Here is a 21,688-nt window from a genome sequence, read left to right as displayed (position 1 = left end):
TTCGGCCCATCAAGTCCATGTTGGTCCTCTGCAGAGCAAGATACTCAGTCCCCATTGCCCTGAAAGGTTACTTCCCTCAAGTGCTCATCCAATTTTACTTTGAAATCGTTGATCAGCTCCACTTCCACCATCCTCACAGGCTATGAGTTCTAGGTCATTACCATTAAGGTGTAAAAATGTTCTTCCTCACGTTTTCCCTGCATCTCTTTCCCAAAACTTTAAATCTGTGTCCACTAGTCCTTCTGCCATCAGCAAATGGGAATAACTTTTCTTTGTCTACCTTATCTGTGGGCAAGGAGGAAAGGGCAAAAGGAAGGCATTGTTGGGAAAAAAAGAGACATGCTGTTGAAACTTTTCATTTCGCACTCATCAGGACAGATGCAAGAATACCAAATTTCAAAGGGAGCAACAATTCATACAGCATGAGATTGGTTGGCAAGTTAACTCTGATTGGTTGAAGTGTTGCCATGGGGAATGCACCAGGGAACTATTCTTCCCTCATGTTTTGTTTAATTCAAAAAAGGTGCCATGCCTGGACAAGTTCCATTTGCCTGCAGAAGAGAGGTCCCTGCATATGAGTATATGTAGCTTTGAGCAAACATAAATGAGTCACATTGCAAGCCCAGCTAAGAATTACACCAATGCTAATTTAGATTATTACATGTGTCAGCCCAGTCCCTCCTTTTCCCCAAAAACAAGCTCACTTCCTCACCCACCCCTACCCCAGCCCACATGCACCCCCATCCATATCTTCATCCAACCCCACCTAAAGTCCACACCCTCCACCAGCTGCAGCATCTCATGCATAGTTTAACAGTGACTCTCAAAATTATACTATATTTTACAGAATCCAATGTATTGCCACAGTTTCTGTTGTTTGATGTACCTCAGATGAAAAGAGTCATGGTACAGTAAACTATGGAGGGGCTGCAAGCAATCCTGGGCACCATACCTTAGGAAGGATCTATTGGCCTCGGAGGGAGTGCAGCAAAGATTTACCAGAATGATACCTGGACTCCAAGGCTTACATTACAAAGAAAGATTACCCAATTGGGTTGTATTCCTAGGAGTTTAGAAGGTTAAGGGGTGATTTGATCAAAGCTTTCAAGATATTAAGGGGAGCTGATAGTTTCTCCCAGTCTACCCTATTTCCATTTGTTGGCAAATCTAGGACTAGGCAGCATTGTCTGAAAATTAGAGCCAGACTGTTAATGGTAAATTAATTATATTGTTAGGGTATACAGATGAGAGGCATTGTTTAATTAAGTCCTTTAAGCACATATAAATTGGAGCTGGGACACTGGTTTGAGTGGGAGGAGGCTGTGAGACTGAATAAAGTCAGTTGACTCTCATAAAGAAAAGCTTCATGTCTTGGTTTTGACTTCACCAATAGGCTTGGTTCCTATTAACATAGACCTTTCAGGAGTGAAATACAAAGGGTGATAAGTTGGAACTCTCTACCGCATGGGCAATGGATACTAGATCGATTGTCAATTTTAAGACTGAGATTGTTAGATTTTTGTTAACCAGAGGTATTTAAAGGAGTTAGTTCACAGATAAGTCATGATCTCATTGAATGGCAGCACAGGCTTGAGGAGGTAAATGGCCTCCTCCTGTCCTTTAAGAGGCTGGGCGAGGTTGTAGAGTTAAAATGTAGGAGTTTGAAAATTAGTGTTTTAAATTTAACACACCGGGTATTACAACTTAGATAACCAGATGGAGAAAGATAGAACTGAAGCCTAGTCTATATACAATTACAAAAGTTTATTTTCAGAGATACACATTACATATTCTGCACCTTCAATGCAAGAACCACAAGTTCACTCTGCTCCTATAATGTACATATAACAGTCAGTGCCCGCTGCCTGAATACAATTAAGCACCCAGTTAATATATAGCTATGAACCAGTGTAGGTCAGTGAGGACAGGGATGACAGGCAAACAATACTTAAGTGTGGGATAAGATACAGTTAGTTTTGGAGTATGTGGAAGGTGGAGATTAGAAAGCCATTGAGGAGCAAATTAGAGAAATACAGTCTGGGGGTGACAATGGAATGGGCAAGGATTTCAATGGTGGAGGTGCAGAAGGTGAGGTGGAGGCAGGAAATTATGCAGAGATGGAAATAAACAGTTCTGGTAATGAATAGGATGTGGAATTTGAAGCAGAGCTCATGGTCAAAGCAGATGCCAAGATTTTGCACAGTACAGTTGAGACTGGAAGGAGGGATGCAGCTAAGCATGACGGTTTTGATCTTCCTTATTGGAGAAAGTTGTGATTCAGCAGTGAAAAATATCAGGCAGTCTGACTGTAAGGAAAAAGGTAAATGCACTCACTCCATGCTCCGTGCCATATTTCAACCCATTTTAATAAACACACAGAAAGTATGTTTCCTCTTGTGGGGAAGCTGTTAATATAAAATAGTCATTCAATAGGGAGCTGAGAAAAAACATCTTTACATCAGCGTGGTGAGAGAAGGTAGAACTCACTGCCTCATGGAGTGGTTGAGATGAATAGTACAGATATATTTTAGGGGCAAATGGACAAGCATATGAGGGAGAAGGGAATAGAGTTAGATGGGGAAAGATGGGAGGAGGCTTGAGTGCACCATTAAGGTAGGCATAGACTAGTTGGTCTAAATAGCCTGTTTCTGTGTCATATATCCGATGTCATCCTATGTATACATAACCGTCAACAATGCAAAGGATTTTGAAAACAATCCTTTGGCTCAACACACTTGTACAGATAACACTGTGATGAAGCTGTGGGGAAAGTAATGAGCAGCTGTGCTTTGCTCAAATGTGGTAAGTTTATTATGGGGAGGCGAGGGGGAATAACTGTGACAGTTACAGGCAGCCTCCCATACAATTCTGTAACTAACTCCCTCTCCCCTCATAACATAACAAGCATCCAGACTCTTCGAGTGTCATTGAGTTCCTAGGTACTGATTCCAATAGCCCACCTGAGGGATGCACTAGTCAGTTTATTGGCGGCATTGTCCTGACTCCAGTTGTAATAAGTCGGGGGGAAATGCTATATTAGCAAGCGATACATTAGTGTAATGACATGTATTGACTAAAATTTGCATCTGGGGTACAAGCTTGGAATGAGATGGCACTGAGGAAATGTTGCTTTTCTGTAGGAACATCGTCCCCTGAGACAAGGCGTTAAACCAAGGCTCGCTTACCTGACCCAGTGATTCAGGGGAACATCAAGGATCCTGTGGCACCACTGGGGGAGTAGGATGTTCACACAGAGTCCTTGTCATAAATCACTGCTCATTTACTGAATAAAGGAGGAATCTGGAACCAGTCTTTCCTTAACATAGGTTTATTCACAAACCCCGAGAACACAAACTCCCTTTTCCTACCCCACATTGGTGGAAACCGGTTCTTATATATACTTAAGAATAATGCCCTAACCATCCCCAGTTAGTAACAACAGCTCTCACTTACACCTAAAGCATGCACTTCATTGTGACAGGACTGCAACCTTAGCCCCTGACTAATATTCCTCCTTGAACTCCTACCAAAATATACCTGATGGGAGCAGTGGTTATTATGCTACTGCACTAGTAATCCAGAGCCCTGGGCTAATCCACTCATGATCCAGAATCCTAAAATCAAATTCATCATGGGCAATTTACATTCAGTTAGTTAAATATAGCAGGAATAGGAAGAAAATTAATATCAGTAACAGTGGCCATGGAACAACTGGATTGTCATAAAAACCCAACATCCTTCAGGGAAGGAAACTTGCCATTCTTACATTCTTATGTGATCTACATATGCCTGATTCCAGGCCCACAATAATGTATTTGGCTTTTAACCGGCCCCTGGGCAAACAAGCCACTCAGTTGTTTTCAAGGCAGCTGACCATCATCTTCTCAATGAGGAAAGGATTATAAATGCTGGTCTCTGCAGCATGCCCACATCCCATGAATGAATTAGGAAAAGGCAGATAAACCGGCCTTTACCATTGCAGGACAAGCTGGGTCTTGCTATGCAGAAAAGAGCTGTCTATTTCACTGTGATTACACTTCAAAAGTAACAAACTGTATGCAAAGAGGCACTTGAGGCATTGAGAGATCACAGGCTCATACAGCGATACAGCACAGAGGGAGGCCATTTGGCCAATCTAGCCTTTGTGAGCTCTTTGAAAGAGCTATCCAATTAGTCCCAATCCCTGGCTCCTACCCCATGTCCCTGCAATTTTTTTCCCCTTCTAGTATTCACCCAATTCCCTTTTGAAAGTTGATGTTGAATCAGCTTCCACCAGACTCTGCAAATAGTCGATGCCAGTTTATAACGAGTTGTTTTGCCAATGTTTTTTGCCAATTATTTTAGCTCTTTGGGCAGAATTTTCCGTGTCCGTTGGCGTTGGGCACGCTCAGCAGCATGAGTGGACAACATGGCAAAAGGCCAGAAAGCGGTTTCACGACGTCGTGAAACCAGTTTGCGATCGTCCGCTCAGCCCGTCGACCGTGGCCGCGTTCCCCGCCCATCGGACATCAGGAGCCTCGTTGTAATAGATCGGCATATCGGTATAAGGCCAGCCCACCACCCTCCCCTCCCGCAGCTTGATTGTCCACCCACGTCAGTGTGATTGCACACACCGGTACAGAACACGTCTTGCTGAGTGTGACGTGCAGAAGTCAGACTTACCGCCAGGGCCTTGTTCACATCGCGGACCCCGTGGAGCAGAAGATGCTGGAGCCCGACAGCAACAACACTCTGGAGGAACACCCCCGGCTGCTGGGTGGATTCTCATGGACATGGCTCAGCTCATGGAAGTTGGAAAGTCATCACTGAGAGTTTGCTCACAACGGATGATGGTCGAGGGGGTGGAGAGGAAGGTCCAGCTGTGCTTGGGAGAGGAAGATGTATCGGGGGAGGTAGGATCGACTGGGGGAGGAAGAGGTGTCAGCATGGATGGGGTTGGGGTGGGGGGGGTGAATTATGGTGTCAGGATGGGGCGAGGTTGGGAGGGGGGAATGAAGGTGTTGGTGGGGAGGCTGGGAGGGAGGGAGGCAGTACAGAGGGAGAAGGCAATAACAAGGGGGAAGACGGCAGCTGGGGAGGTAGGGGTAATGGGGGTGGAAGGTGTAAGGGAAGGAGTTCAGAGGGGGGAAGGAGTACGGAGAGCGGAGGGAGAGGGGAGAGGAAGGAATGCGGAGAGGGGAAGGAGTAAGGCTGGAGGAAAGAGTCAGAAGGCAGCAATGACTAAGGGTGGAGGAAGAATTAAGGGTATCTGAAAAGAAGTCAGGAAGGGGAAGGCCTAAGCGGGGGTTGGAGTCTGGGAGAGGGGAGGACTGTGGAGGTGGTGGGGGGAAGAGGTTCCAATGGAGGAAGGAGTCGGTTGGGGGGGGTGGGGGGCTGTCCAGGTGAATGTGCAAGGGAGGGCTCTGATGAGGTTGGGATTTTCAGGAAGGAAGGGAACCTCCACGTTCACCTGGACATCCCCAAAAGAAAAGGGTTGTGGTTGGTAGGTCACGGAGGGGAGCTGGAAGGTGATTGTCGGTAGTGGGGGAGGGGGGGGGTCAACAGTGATGGGGAAAGCAAATGGGTAACTGGAGGAGGGGGAAGGAGGGGGTAGTGCATGAAAAGCTGAACCCTGAACATCCTGTCTAAATCGAAAGTGAAAAGAGAGTCGTGGTGAGCGAGATCAGGTGCTGTATGGGAGTGTGATCAGTGGGTGGGCGAAGATGCAGGTCGGCTCAGGTGGACAACTGAAAGTGAACTCCAGCAGGACATTGCGGTGAGTGTGATACGTGAAGGATCCGTGTGTGTGGGAGAGGCTTACACGAGGCTCTGAAAGGCCCTGCCACACACACACACTCCTCCTCCAGAATCACTCGTTGGCCGGCTGCTCCCTCCGCGGTGACAGAGGACGAGGTTGAGGGGCTCCCAGGCAAAGGGGACTCAGAGGGAGAGGACTCAGATTATTAAGTGGATGACCCAGGGGTGTCCAACTTCCGCTGCTCCTCCCTTTGGGTGCCCAGGGGCCCCAGCCTGACTCATTGAGGGGAAGGAGCACCTGGAGGGACATCGAGATGCCCCGTTTCCCTCTCACGTTGCCACTGCAGGAACTCACCCTTGGCTCCCATGATGCAGTGCAGGTCGGCACACATCTCCGCATTCTGCTGGGCCAGAGTCTCCATGGCGTCCACCATCCTCCCCATGGAAGCCTCCAAACACATTCATGTGGGCACCACTTCATCAGAGAGCAGGCGGACACACTCCTCCAACTCACGAGCCACTCTTCTGAAGGCTCCCGCCATCATGCGTGATGTTCCCCCGCCTTCTGTTGTGGTGGGAGGCCAAATCCAGAGGCTCATCATCTGACTCGGATCTCACAGATGCCTGATCCCCAGCAGCCCTCCGAGTGCCAGGAAGCTCAGCCAAACCTGCCTCCTCCTGCAGCGGACGTGTGTCCATGCGGTGACCACCAGATTGTGAACCCAAGCCTGCTCAAGATCTAGGTCCCACTGAGGTGTGTCTCTCTGCGCTGGTGGAGGGTGTGGGTAAGCGCTGTGACGGGTCTTCCAGGCTGCTTATTTCCAGCTCTTCAATGGAAGAGGTGTCCTCTTGGCTGGAGGTGAGGATATGCATGGAGCTGAGGGACTGGCTGGCTGAGGGTGTCGGTCACTTGGCAGAGCTCCCTGGGAACCAAAGTAGAGATAATTAGAGCATGGCAGCAGAGTCAAAACTGGCAAGAGAGCAGTCACATTTGCGTTGAGAGGGGGATGATGTGGTGCAGGATCCTCACGAGGGTGTTTGCTGCCAACCTCCCCCATCACTGCAGGCACAGTCCATGTCCTCACCAGTCAGTGTGATGGCACACTCCTCAAAGTGGGTGAGGAGCCTAATGTGGGCCACTCCACCCCAAGTCTAGGACCTCTCCCTGCTGTTATGAGTCAGCTTCTCCTGCATGAAAACAGATGGAGAGAGTGTGAGCAGGACACATGGCACTGTGTGGAATGTTTGCGTGGTGAGCAGAGGCATGGACAGGATGAGGATACGAGCACGAGAGGATATGAGTCTGATGGAGATGTGAGGGTGTGTGAGAGAGTTGGTGGTGTTGTCCCTTGAGAAGTGAGATCCCTGTGGATGTGTGACGGGTTTGTGAGTGTGTGAGTTGAGAGTGATGAGAAGAGTGAGTTACCCTGGCGGAACAGATGAGACTATTCATCCTGTAGCGGCACTGGGTGGCTGTCCTCTTTTGCAGGGCATTGGCGCTGACCACCACTGCCCCCGTCTCCCATGCTGGATTGGTGGTGCCGCTCCCCTCCTGCGGCCAAAGCAGGGGTAGAGGACATTACGGTGGGTGCCCACGCTGTCCAAAAGACACTCGAGGGATGGGGACCATCCCATCTTCGGTGTGGCAGTCCTGGGCTGGGAGCACTGAGAGGTGTGCGCGCGGCTGCACTCTGAATATGGCAGCCAGCGAGATGAAGCAATGAGGTGATGGCATGGTGGGCAAATGAGAGCGTCCTTTTCCCCATCCACTGTCACTCCTAGTGCAAATCTGGGACGGTTCCGCCCTTTGTCTCCAGTTACCAATTCCCGTCCGCCACTGGAAGCCGTTCCTCCTTCTCTATTCAAACAAACTCGGTCATAATGTTTATATGAAGCAACAGCACTCCTTTTTAATGGTGCCTTTAATACCAAAGGGGACTTTTCTGCCCTGGCAAACTCATGCAAGGAAAATGATTGGACTGGTGAATTGAAAAGGCTAATAAAAACAAAAAAACTGCGGATGCTGGAAATCCAAAACAAAAACAGAATTACCTGGAAAAACTCAGCAGGTCTGGCAGCATCGGCGGAGAAGAAAAGAGTTGACGTTTCGAGTCCTCATGACCCTTCGACAGAACTTGAGTTCGAGTCCAAGAAAGAGTTGAAATATAAGCTGGTTTAAGGTGTGTGTGTGGGGGGCGGAGAGATAGAGAGAGAGAGAGGTGGGGGGGGGGGGTCTTTGTGGTTGTAGGGACAAACAAGCAGTGATAGAAGCAGATCATCAAAACATGTCAACAACAATAGTACAATAGAACACGTAGGTGTTAAAGTTAAAGTTGGTGATATTATCTAAACGAATGTGCTAATTAAGAATGGATGGTAGGGCACTCAAGGTATAGCTCTAGTGGGGGTGTTTTTTTTTTGAAAAGGCTGTTTTGCCAAAAACGTACATCAGTTCATATTAAATAACAAAAATCCTAATCGTGCTTGGTTTTTATTTTAAAACAAATTAAACAGAGGAGGGTTTAGGGTCAGCACCCCTCATACAGCACTGTGATACACAAACCAGCAGATGATGTGCACCTAAGCATTCTTTCCACCTCACTGTCAAAATATCAAGCCATTGTTATTCTGTTCTCTGGAGCTAAAACTAGATAGAGTTCCCAAATCAGAAGGTTGCTCGGAAAATATTATGGACCCCTCCAGGTAGCTGACATATTCAAATGATTTGTAAGATAAATACCAGGCCAGAGTTTAATTATAAAAAAGGATGGAATAACAGCCAATGCAATTGTAATATTTATCAACTTGCTCCCAAATTTCACCACGTTATCTCCTCTCTGAAAATTATTCCACGAACCCTGATGGTGTACACAAAACTTGACTTCAAGAACATTCTCAAGTTTGGCAAATGTCACCTACTTAAAACCAAGTTAGATCTCAAATGTCTGTGTGAACCAAACGGCAGCAGTATTCACAAAGGAATTAACACATCTACAACCAAAGAATTAGGAACTTCCTACTCGTCACATCTGCTCACCTATTGGAAGTACACCAAGTTTTAATGGAACACCCCCCTCTATACAAGTTTGGCAGTTTTCTATGAACAATTTTTTAAAAGGTAGTTTTTTAACGCTTCTTTCCCATAAATTTTGCAGGTCCTGTAGGCCACACATCGATCACTGCAAAGCCATGTAACAGAAGTCAGACAACAACCTGCTACCCCCGCCACCCTGACACCTCCATTTTGTTTTGCTCCCATCCAGGACATCCTCTCCTGTAACTCTGTTCATGAGTAGGAACACAGCTGCACTCAGACTTTACCTGAAAACCCATCATTCTGGGTCATCCTCCACTTAAATGTCTTTTCCCTTCTCTTTTTATGCAGTGTAGCATTCTTGGTCCAAAGTGTAAAGCACAATGGCTTGGGCCAGGCCTTCACCAGTATCTCTTTTATACCAGCTACAAAGAAGTTCCAAAATTAAATTTAAACTTCTGGAACCTAGATATTGGATGCCATAACTGGACATAGAGCCATAGAGTCATTATGGCACAGATGGAGGCCATTCAGCTCATCAAGTCCATGCTGGCTCTCTGTAGAGCAATGAAGTCAGTCCCATTTGCCTGCTCTATTCCTGCAGCCCCAAAAGTTTATTTCCCTTTAGTGCCTATCCAATTTTCTTTTGAAATCATTCATCGTCTCCGCTTCCACTGCCCTCATGGGCAGTGAGTTCCAGGTCATTACTACTCGCTGAGCAAAAAGGTTCTTCCCCTCATTCCCACCCCCCACATTTTTGCCCAAAATCTCAAACATGTGTCCCCCTCGTCCTTAGATAATCAGCCAATGGGAACAGTTCTTCTTTGTCTACCTTATCTAAACCTGTCAAAGTTTTGTACAACTCTATCAAATCTCCCCTCAACCTCCTTCGCTGCCAGGAGAACAACCCCAGCTTCTGTCCTAGACCTGAAATGTTGTCTGACCAACTTCTGTTTCTCTACAGATGTTGGTGGCCCTGTTAAGTATTTCCATTTTCTCTTTTTCCACAATAATTGTCAAGTTCTAGCCCTGTTCTTACCAATTGAGGACAGAGTAGGCTTTGCACAGCTCTTGTAAAGACTTGTCGAAGTGGAAAAGAGTCTCAGTATCAATAATATCATCTAGATGCTCAATTTACTGCAACCGCTGCTTAATTTATTCTGGTATGGACTTGGTGGGCTGAATGGTCTCCTCCCTTGCCATAATGACTCTAGTGACTCTGCAACAGAGAAGTACTTTGGATGAATTTTAATTTATCAAGTTGCATCAGATGAATTGCATCAAGAAGCTCTGCACCAACATGAGTAAGCCATTCAGGACTGAGACGGGATTTCTTCACTAAGAGGGTGGTGAATCATTGGAATTCTCTACCCGGGGGCTGTGGAGGCTCAGTCATTGAGTATGTTCAAGACAGAGGTCCATAAATCTTTCGATATTAAAGAGATCAAGGGATATGGGGATCATGTGGGAAAGTGGCATTGAGGTAGAAGGTCAGCCATGATTTAGCTGAAAGGTGGAACAGGCTCAAGGGGCCGAATCCTATAGAGTGTACAGGGACAGAAGGACCTTGTGGTCCATACGCACAGATCCTTGAAGGTGGCAGGACATATTGAGCAAGTAATTAGCAAAGCCTATGGGATCTTGGACCTCACAAATAGAGGTGGTGAGTAGAGAAGTTATGCTACAGCTTTATGAAGTGTTGGTTGGGCCACAACTAGACTATTGCATCCAGCTCTGGTCACCTCGCTTTAGGAATGATGTGAGGGTCCTTGAGAAGGAGTCACCAGAATGGTTCCAGTGAAGAGCAATTTTACCGAAAGGTTAGGTTGGAGAAGACATCGTGTGTGATATTTAAACTCCTAACAATCTCCCAACGGAACTAATTAGAATTAACTTTCAGTATAGCAATTCCTGAGCCTGCATTTGAGGAAGGGTGTATAAAATCTCAAATGTAATGCTAATTCTTACAATTTCTTACTACAAATGTTCTTGTGTCAAAATTAAAAATCTAGGGCACGTAGGTGCTACCTTTCTATTAAACAGAACAATTACGTAAGCTAGGGCTGGTACTTCCTGTGCATGTCTATGATTACCGTGCTGGTACAAAGTCAGAACACTTGTTCATTTTTTTGGAGATGGGGTGCGGTTGGGCAAGATATCTGCTCCCAGGGTTCCCTGAATGTGAGTGAGGCAATCATTGCAGGGCAGAGGAGCACAAGGGAATTGTAACAATGTGTGTAAGTTCTCAAAAGAAAGAGGTTTGGTTATTCTTTCAGTGGCTCAGTAATATAACACACCAGCCATAAGATGCCTCGTTCATTCCTTGCCTGTGCTCTCTGCCACTATTGTGTTATGGGTTTGTTTGGTGTCTCATTGATGAGATTTTGAGACTTGTATGTTTAAACATGAACCATTTATTGGTAATCCTTAACTATGTGGAGATCCCACTTACTGCCATGCATGGTGCTGCTCCCATGCAGGTTCCTTCTAGACTGTTCTCTGAACCTATTACCATGTGATTCCATACATCATACCTTGAGCAGTGCTATTCTCCAGTCCCACATTAACCCTTGCTCTGCAGAGCATCTTTACATTACAGTGACATTAAGGCTATTAATGCATGGCTGATGGTAAATGCCGAGTTGCCCAAATGCCAGGGGGAAACTTGAAACAGTTGCCAAAATGGATTTTGCAATTTGTATAGTATGAAGAGAGGTTCTGAAATCAGGAAATGATATCCCCAACTAATTGTGATGATTTTATAGTAGACTGGATGTTGATTAAAAGAAAATAGAGCAAAAAAACAATTATACTTAAACACAAGAATGGCTTCACACAGTAAACAGCACTTTAGAACAGTTCCACAAAATCTTAACTTAACTACCCTCAGAGCTAACCGTCCCCTTTTCTGATCAGCAACTATCCTTATAGATTTCAAAATCTATAGAATTCCAGTAATTTTTACCCCACAGTGCCTTTTTCTCTTGGGGTGTCCTCTGAGGCTGAAAACAACTGGATCTTCAGGTCGGTCTTGTTCACACTGTCTTCTGGGAGCTCTGACCAGCTATCCTGCTGTCTTCTGGGAGATCTAAGCAGCTACCCCCTCACATAGGCTTCAGTATTTCCTTAAATGCGTCCCTTCCCTTTGACCCCTCTATTGTCTCAACCAATTTCTTCAGAAATGCTTTCTTCCCAGACTTGATTAGATTCTCATTTACTTTAGCTCTTGGGTTTAAAAAAATGATAAACTGTGATGTTTGTGTTTAACGTCTGTGCTTTTTTGTAAAAGGACATTTTAGTTAAAAAGAAGTGCGATATAAAAAACCCGACAGTAGGATGTGCTAAGTTGCGGATGTATTGCCCTCTGGTGTAGAATAAGGAATAAAGGAGCCTTCTGTTGTTTTACACAGGAAGTTGGGGTTCAGAAGCAGATAGCTGTGTGTGTGTGTGTGTGTGTGTGTGTGTGTGTGTGTGTGTGTGTGTGTGTGTGTGTGTGTTTGTGTGTGTTTGTGTGTGCATTCTTAATTGTTAAGAAGTGACAAAACGCTTCATGAACTCACCCTAACTTTGTCTTATTTACTTACACATTTTTACAACCTGCATATATCCCCCTTTGAACTAAAACAACTCAATTCAAAACCACTCCTCTTACTGTTTTAGGTAAAACTCTGATTGAGGTTCCTCTTGGTTCATTAACATATCAAAACCATTTCTTACTGTTGGCTTTAGGTTCTTGCAATCACTCTGGCTCTTACCCCAATTACCATATTTACTGTCTTTCTGTACTGAAGAAATATGACAGGGTTATTAACAGAAGAAAAATAATACAATTTCTTCTTTTCTTGACAAGGCACACACAACAGCCACAATCAGCGATGTACTACATTGGCTTGTGTGTCCGAGTCTAGCAAAGGGGGGATAAAACATGGATTGTTGTCAATGGCATCTGTTAGGGAGAGTGCTTGTGTGAATCCTCAATAGGTCAAGCAGCATCCGTGGGGAGAGAAACAGAGTTAACATTTCCTGTCAATGACTTTTCATCAAAACTGACTATTGGTCATCGACCTGAAACACTAACTCTGTTCCTCTTTTCACAGATGCCGCCTGACCTGCTGGGTATTTCCAGCACTTTCTGTTTTCAGTTCAGATTGCCAGCATCTGCAGTATTTTACTTTTGCTTGTGTGAATGTCAGGTGAAAACAGTAGCAGCTGCTACCGTGATGTCTCCAGATGAACAAACAGCCTGCCAGTGCAATGATACTTTACCAAAACATTTTACACTCACACATGAGCAAGTTGCTGACTAGGGGAGAGGGAAGGGAAACCATTTTTGGTTGAAGTGTTTTGCTGCAGATGACTCTCACCGCTGCCATTAAGAATTAAATCACAAACTGAGTTTTTTTAAATACGTGGAAAGGGTAGCACCAGGAAAATAGGGAGTGATGAAAATGCCATCAACTAATTACAGCCTATTCCTTCTGCACAGAACAGATTACAAGCTTAAGCCAATCATTTTTCATTCTCAAGTATTGCACCCATGTGACTCTGTTTTTAGATGCACATAATCTGATGTTACAATAGAAATGTTTACCCAGGAATTACTTTATAATTAGGATTTGAAGTTCCTGTAATTTGATTCTTTGTAAATAACCTTTGAGATGAGATATTTTGTTTATTGGTTGCCTTTCCACAAGCATGGAAAACCTCTCACACAAAAGACCAATAAAATGCACTTACATAACAAGTACGTAGCAAATATCCAGCTCAAATCTATTTCTAACAAAACATTTCAATGAGGGTTTTACTTCCCATGAGGATTTTACTCCCATGCCCTAATTGGTCACCCTCTGGCCTTCCCTTCATATGTTTCCATGGTAGCACAGCTAAGATTGTTAATTCAGTGTCAAATATTTTGGAACTGAAACCATGTCTTGGCATAGTTATAATTACCACAAACCAGAGACTACTTCCTGGCTACATGGCAAGGTAGAATTTCGAAAAATATCCACAAAGAGCTTCTGCTGATTTTACTTTTTTTGACATTAAAAAACATGATGAAAATATCAGTTTTATCTCAACTTCTAGCCATCACAAGCCTAGTCTCATCTCCCTATTAACTGGATTTAAATGTAAAAGATATTGTTACATCACTTACTCCCACTAATTGGTTTATTTGCTTACGTTAAAAATGGCCCAAGGTCTAATATTTTACTAGGGAACTTGAAACATCAAATGATGGAAAGTAAATTAAACGATTAATCTTTCTTACTATTATCTTCTGACTCAGGCACATTGCTTATACAAAGGAAACCTGTTCTGTAGCAAAATGCAAATGTCAACTTGTTAAATACCATTAGATTATGTATTGAAACTGATAATCTGCTTTAAATCATCAGCAGATTTTAAAATAAAATATATATATTATTTTTGTAACAACTCTGGCTGAAAGTACCAGGTGATCAATATTATTCCCAACTAACTGTTAAGTGATGAACAGGAATAACCTGGGAATCAGTGTCCTTCAGGTTCTCCCTCCTCTTCAGGGAAAGCCAGAGGCTCATGCGCACAATTCGGAGAGGAAATCAACAAGGAAAGGGCAGGGACTGCAGAAAATCAAACAGGCAAAACCCACCTAATACTCCGACGTGCTCCATTGCTATGTTAGCTGGCCTTAAACCAGCCATACGTGAGAAAAGGTAGAACCACTTTGCTAAAAAAAATACCAGGGATGCCTTTATGACATGAATTTGGAGGAGAAGTTGTTTGATAATTCAGTCTAACAGCATAAGAAATAGGAGCAGGAGCAGGCTATATGGTTCCTTGATCCGGGTCCACCATATCATTGCGGATCCTCAACTTAAATTCTACTTTCCCACCCAATCTACCGATGTCAGTCTCGAATATTCTCATTGACTGAAGCATCTGAATCCCTCTTGGATAGAGAATTCCTAAGATTTGCAACCTCCCGAGTGCAGCAATTTCACCTCATCGCAGTCAAAAATGGCTGAACCCTTAACACGAAACAGTGTTAAGTCCCTAGATTTAGACTCTCCAGCCAGGGAAAACAGCATCGATTCCAATAAAGAATCAATATTCTTCAAATTGACACAAAGGGAAGTCTGAGATATTCGAACACACTCAAACATTATTTATGTCCACTTAACCTTAGTGATATCCTTCATTTTGATTGTTCAGTAATAAAAAGTTGATCTTTAGTGGGCTCCAACAAAACAAACACACACACACACACACACACACACACACACACAGACACACACAGACACACACAGACACACACAGACACACACAGACACAGACACACAGACACTGTATAACATCTTCATTCATATACTATCTAACTCCCATGCATAACTGCTTAGTAATCTTCGTTAGTTACAGCTATGACTAATGACCATGCACTGTGACCACTTCTTAAAAGTGTAAAACTTCAACTTACAGCTCTTCTCCTTTTCGGGATTTCTTATCCAGTACGAGATAAACCATCCCAAAACCGCCTCTCCCAAGTTTCTCTTGTACCTGGTATCTTCCTGCGATCGGTGACTCAGTGCAGACTGCTGCTAAAGTGTTTGTAACACTTTTTGTGGCTTCTTGGAATTTAGGCATGTTTCCCCTCTCACTGAGTGTAGATTGACAGCTTTCTTCCAGTATGCTTTATTTTTAAGCTCCCGCATATAGAGCCTCCCAAACACCTGCTGGAACAACCAAATGCCAAGCAAGCTCAGTTAACACAGTCAAAGGATTGAATACTTCAAATAGCTCTTAAAACTAACATAAGTGCTAAACTGGTAGAGTAACAATACAAAATCTAACGCTAGAAAATTATTATAATTTGTAGCTAAGAATCGGGAACAGCAAACCATTTAGGGAATAGAAATTGAATGCAGCAATTATTCCATCACTAAATAAGATGAAACAGTTCACAAATGATGAGGTAATTCACAAGTGTAACAGAAATTATATTCAACAACTTTCAGTGCAGTGTTCTATTAACTCATGTAGATGTTTACGTTGCATGTTACTTTTGAAAAAAAAGAGACATTTTAATTGTACTGTTTCACCTCAAATAGCAAAAATTCTTTTGTGAAGAGAGAAGTAGATTTCTGCAATCCTTAATGTCCAATCTACCCCTTAAACACTAACTGCTATTCTTTATTAATGCAGGTGTAATGCAACTACCCATTAAGCATTAAGACCTACCAGTATAAAAACTGCTAACAGGAATCTCAGTCACAGCACCTCTCAATAGCGCAGCCTCTGTTTAGGCTCGAGTTTTCCAACTGCATCCGGCAGCTATAATCTTTCGCCCATTAACATGAACCTGGAGGAAAATCGCAATCTGGTGCGCGCAAATCCTCTGCCCACCTCTTCACCATCCCCCAAATCCTCCCCTCCACATCTTTCCCCACACATAAATGCCTCCACCCCCGAACTGATATGCAATTCATAATTGTCTCTGACGGTTAAGCACTGCATGTATGACAGCGTGAATAACTGGTGAACCACTGTGGAAAAAAGTGCAGTGCAATTATGTGCGGCAGCCACTTACTAAGGTGTGTTGGGATGATCTGTATTAGGCAATTTTATATGAACTGTGGCTGATGATAGGTCACCGAATTGAAACATTAACTCTGTTTTTCTCTCTCTGCAGATGTTTTCAGACCTACTGAGTATTTCCGTTATTTGCTGTTTCTTTCAGAATTCCAGCAGCCGCTCTCATGCTTGTGACTCCTCCCTCCAAATCTTTTGTGGAGATGGTAGACAGAAAACAGACCCTTGTGGGACCTCAATGGTAACACCCTCGCCGGCTGATAGCAATCCCTGTTCCTGTACGATACCTCTAAATTCTATAAGATAACCAATTGCATATTATAGGAACAGGGGGAGGCCACTTAGCCCCTCAAACCTGCCCCATCCTTCAATGCTATCATAGCTGATCTGTGACCCAACTCTACATACCTGCCTTTATCCCATATCCCTTTAATACCTTCGGATAACAAAAATCTCTCAATCTCAGTTCTAAAATTAATGATTGATCCAGCATCAATTGCTGTTTGAAACAGAGAATTCCAAATTTCCACTACCTATTGCATAAAGAAATGGCTCCTGATCTCAGTCCTCAAAGGTCTGGCTCTAATTTTTAGAATATGCCACCCTAGCCCTAGATTCCTCAGCCAGGTGGGAATAATTCCTTTCTATCTACCCATTGTATCCAATGAAAAATATTTCCACTGATTCTGGAATATTTTCTGGTATATTTCTGGTATGTACCAGCCTTTCCATTGGAACTGTTATCAAACGCCTTCCTGAAATCCAAGTACACCACATCCACTGCCTTCCCTTATCCATCTCCTTTGTCACGCCCTCAAGGAAAGCTAGTGATTAACAATTGCAAGAGCGTCCCTTCACAAACCTTTATTGATTAGCTTTTTAGATCTGATTTCTAGCAAGAAGCTCCATAGTTAGATCTTTAATAAAAGTTTTCATAACTTTACTCATAATGGACATCAAACTCTGTAGTTCCCTGGACCGCATCTATCACAGAATCACAGAATTGTTACAGCACAGAAGGAGGCCATTTGGCCCAAAGTGTCTGTGCTGGTTCTCCATAGGAGCAATTTACCTAGTGTCACCCCCTCCCTTCTCCCTGTAGCTCTGCACATTCTTCCATTTTATATATCAAATAAATTCCCTCTTGAATGCCACGATTAAACCTGCCTCCACCATATTGTCAGGTAGTGCATTCCAGGCCCTAACCCCTTGTTATGTCAAAATGTTTTTCCTTATACCACCATTGCATATTTTGCCAATTACCATAAATTTCTGTCCCTCTGGTTCTCAATCCTCCCATCAATGTGAACCATGGTCTACTCTGTCCAGAACCCTCTATCAAAACTCCTTTCAACCTTCTCTTCTCCAAGGAAAATAGTCCCAACTTCTCCAATCCATCTACATAACTGAAGTTACAATTCTACAATCCTACAATTCTCATGAATCTTTTCTGCATTCATACATATATATATTTTTCAACAATAGCGATATTTGCTTTTCTGCTGTCACCAGACAACTTGCAGCGCTAAACAAAATACTGCTGATACTGGAGATCTAAAACAAGAAGGAAAAATAGGTGGCTGCACGGTGGTATTATCACTGGATTCCAGCTACCAGGGTAATACTCCAAGAACCTAGGTTCAAATCCCATGACAGCAAATTGTGAAATTAGAATTTAAAAGTCTAATGATGATCAGGAAGCTAATGCCTGTTAGGAGATGAAATCTGCTGTTATTACCTGGTATGACCACAGCAATGTGGTTGACTCTTAAATGCTGGACTAGCCAATCATGCCCACATCCCATAAAGAAACAGAGTTAATGTTTAATTTTTTTTCTTTACAACTGCTGCCAGACCGGCTGAGTATTTTCAGTATTTTCCTTTTTTTTTTGCAATGATTCGGTGGCTTTTGGAGGATTTATGGCGGGTTTCATGCAATTTCTTCCATTACTTCATTAAGAGCCCTCAGGTGTATCTTACCTGGTCCCTGATATTAATTCACCTTTAGTTATCACAGCTAATTGGCTGGCGGAATGTGAATAATTTACCTTTGCAAGTCCCTCTAGGCTCCCCATTTTCCAAATCAAGTGCTTGTCTCTTTGGTTTAAAAAAAGGGCAATAAAACTTATTTAGCATTGGTTGCCCGGGCCTCAACCGATCAGACTCTGATTTCATTGATCTCATGTCAATAATTGGCCTTGAATTTGAATATTGCAATCAAGACATATTTAATTAACTGCCAACTGCAACTACTCCCCCCACCCCCACCCCAGGAAATACTATAAGCGCACAAACTGTGTGTTTTAACACTGGGTGTCAGCTTTGCAAACTGTTGCATTGTAACTCAAGCTCTGTGAAAACAATGGGACCCAGCTCTGCGGGAGGGACAGGGTCCGGCTTGGAATTCCCACTTAAGGTCCCAGGTATCCCAACAACTGCAGCTCTGGTGTGGAACAAAATCAAACACCAGAGCTTGGCTGAGCTGAGAGATGTGTGATAGTTTCGGATGATTTGAGGGGGTTGGGGGGGGGTGAATACCTCTAAAGAACCAGGTTAGTAGCCGCACAGTTGCAGCAGTGAGGAAGACTGGAAAAAGGAGGCGTTTCAATAGAAGATTCTGCGTTTCTTATTCCTATGCACAGAGAGCGCAAAAAATAAAGGGATTAAACTACTTTGCAAACTATGGCAACATCACACATAATGCAATCCACAGGGGTCCCCAAGCCAGCCCTAAAGAAGTGAAGTCAAAGTTGTTCTGCCAGCAATAAGGGTCAGGTAAACCCTGCGACAAGTTTTGTAGGAAGCCAGGCACACGTGACACACTCACCTGCCCAGGTAACAGACAAAGTGATACAGTGAGGAAGGGGCTCCCTGTTTAAACTAACAACCGCAAATCAAGCTCTTTAACTATATCACCCTCTCTCACTATGCAACAGTTTTAATGCAATAAACTCTATAAAATAACATTATGCAATAAATTCCACGTAGTAGATTTTCTGCAAATGCACCTTTGTTTACCAGCTGGCGGATCCCCGGGGAAGGGGGCGGGGGTTTAGCGTCCCGGTTGCTCCGCAACGGCTCGCGGCATGCCGGGGATCCCTCCCTCCCTCGTGAACAGATGGGGGGCAGCTTCGCAGTGACGTCACTGCGGTGGCGGCCGCTCGCTTCCGGTGTCCACCGGAAACAGCTTCAGCCTGTGTCTTTCCCGCCGCGAATCAGATTGGTTACATACTTTACGTTGATCAGATTAAACCTGGATCCTTGCAACAATATTTATACCCAGACATCCCTATTTCTGCCTAAATAGAGAAGAGACTTTTTGAAAATTGAACCTCTATTTGATGCACTTTTTAAAAGAGAGATTATATATATATATATATATATACACACATACATATATACCCTGAAAACTGTTTCGATAAATGATAAAAAATATCCCGGTGCTTGAATCTATAGAAAAGTGTTGGGCTGTTTTCCGTCGGAACTGTTGTTTCGAGTATTTGCCTTCCGGCCTGACACTGCTGAGGACAAGGGGAGGGTTTCACTTTTGAAAGGCTTGTGTTCCCGGTAAGACCTGTTGCTTTTTGTTTAAAACTGTGGATCGCTGTGGGCGGAGTCATTGTCATCTTATACCCTCGATTCGTCGAGACCAGTAATGCAACTATTTCAATATCCCGGGGCTTGAATCTATGGAAAAGTGTTCAACTTTTCACACCGTTTGCCTTCAGCGTCTCACGGTCAGGATAACTTTTTTGCCATCCTGGCCAGCTCGAGAGGGAGGCGGTGGTGTATTGTCCCAGGACTAATACTCCAAGTAAGCTAAAAGCAAAATACCGCGGATGCTGGAAATCTGAAACAAAAACAAAAAATAGCTGGAAAAACTCAGCAGGTCTGACGGCATCTGCGGAGAGGAAGACAGAGTTAAACAATTCGGGTCTGTCTGTCTCTTCATCAGAGCTAAAGGGAAATAGATTTGAGGTGAGATATAAGGTGTTTGAGGGTGGGTGGGACAGGTGAGGCTGTCCACCGATTGGTGGAGGTAAAGGAGAGAGATTGCCAAAAATGTCATAGACAACAGGTCAAAGGGGTGTTGACTGTGGTGATATTAGCTAAAGGATGTGCTAATGGTGACAATACTCCAAATACCCTGGGTGCCCATGTTCAAAGCTCACCATAACAGAAGATGAAACTTGAATTTAATACGCAAAAAGAATTGGCACAAACTCCTCTGGTTCACTTTAGAGAAGGGAATATGTGACTCTTAAATGCTTAATAGCCCAGCCCAACAAAAATCTTTCAACCTTTGATCACCACAATATTAACCTTGCACCTCTCTGCACGTTGGTCTCGTCAGCAGTTTCACAAAGTAAAATTATTTGTTTATCGATTTCAGGGATTGGGTGGGAAGGGGGGGCATTCTGCATTTCACTTTTTTTAACCGAACTTTACTTTTTGAACTGATAAGCACGAACCAGCGCTTTATTTTCAATTCATTGTCTAACTGGAACACTCTACATCAAACAAGCGCAACATCTGCGGGCCGACAAATAACTTGGTTTTCCTTGGCGGGCTGGCACCGCAAGGTGCCTGCTTTCCTTCCTGACATTGAAATACCGCTGTCATGGAAACGGAAAATGCTGGACATACTCAGCAGGTCTGGCAGCGTTGGTTGGAGAGAGAAGCAGAGTTAATGAGAAATTATCATGTCCAGTACTTACTCTTTGCTGGAACAGAATTACCTGGAAAAACTCAGCAGGTCTGGCAGCATCGGCGGAGAAGAAGAGTTGACTTTTCGAGTCCTCATGACCCTTCGAAGGGTCATGAGGACTCGAAACGTCAACTCTTCTCCGCTGATGCTGCCAGACCTGCTGAGTTTTTCCAGGTAATTCTGTTTTTGTTTTGGATTTCCAGCATCCGCAGTTTTTTGTTTTTAATTACTCTTTGCTGCTTCATTTGCTTATTTTTGTTTTCTGTGTTGTGGCAGTTTAATGCCACCTTCCCAGATGATTTTGACTAAAACAAATCTCTAGCCTGCCCAATAGAAGAGGAAGCTGGGGAAGAGTGATCTTAAATTTGGGAGTGATATACTCTTGCCAAAAGAACAATCTTAAACAAAGTTATTTACATAGATATGAAGGGGGAGGTTGGCTAAGGTTGATTGAGCACACAGACCAAAAAAAAGGTATTGGCGGTGAATGAACAGTGGGAAACATTTTTAAAATCAAAATATTCAACAACAAAAACATGTTCTGTTAAAAATTAACCCCGAGGAAGGGCCAGGGTGATTCCGGAAGTGACGTTGCGATGCCTGTGACGTTTCTGGGCACCGCTGATTGGCTGGTTTGAACG

The 21,688-nt window shown here is 43.8% G+C and overlaps 1 protein-coding gene across 1 annotated transcript in view; it reads right to left on the bottom strand.

Moving 5' to 3' along the window:
- The window catches only part of nek11 (NIMA-related kinase 11), a 362,055-nt gene extending 345,914 nt beyond the window's left edge, over positions 1 to 16,141 (bottom strand). The window contains exons 1-2 of the mRNA XM_041184028.1: positions 15,989 to 16,141; positions 15,228 to 15,483 (exon numbers count right to left, since the gene is read on the bottom strand). Coding sequence (XP_041039962.1) covers positions 15,228 to 15,394 — 167 coding nt within the window. The 5' untranslated portion in view covers positions 15,395 to 15,483; positions 15,989 to 16,141. The remainder of the gene's footprint in view (positions 1 to 15,227; positions 15,484 to 15,988) is intronic.
- Positions 16,142 to 21,688: the final 5,547 nt, after the last annotated feature.

The sequence above is a fragment of the Carcharodon carcharias genome, chromosome 3 (genome assembly GCF_017639515.1).
Source record: "Carcharodon carcharias isolate sCarCar2 chromosome 3, sCarCar2.pri, whole genome shotgun sequence".
NCBI lineage: Eukaryota > Metazoa > Chordata > Chondrichthyes > Lamniformes > Lamnidae > Carcharodon > Carcharodon carcharias.
This window is presented reverse-complemented; position numbering and strand designations above follow the sequence as displayed.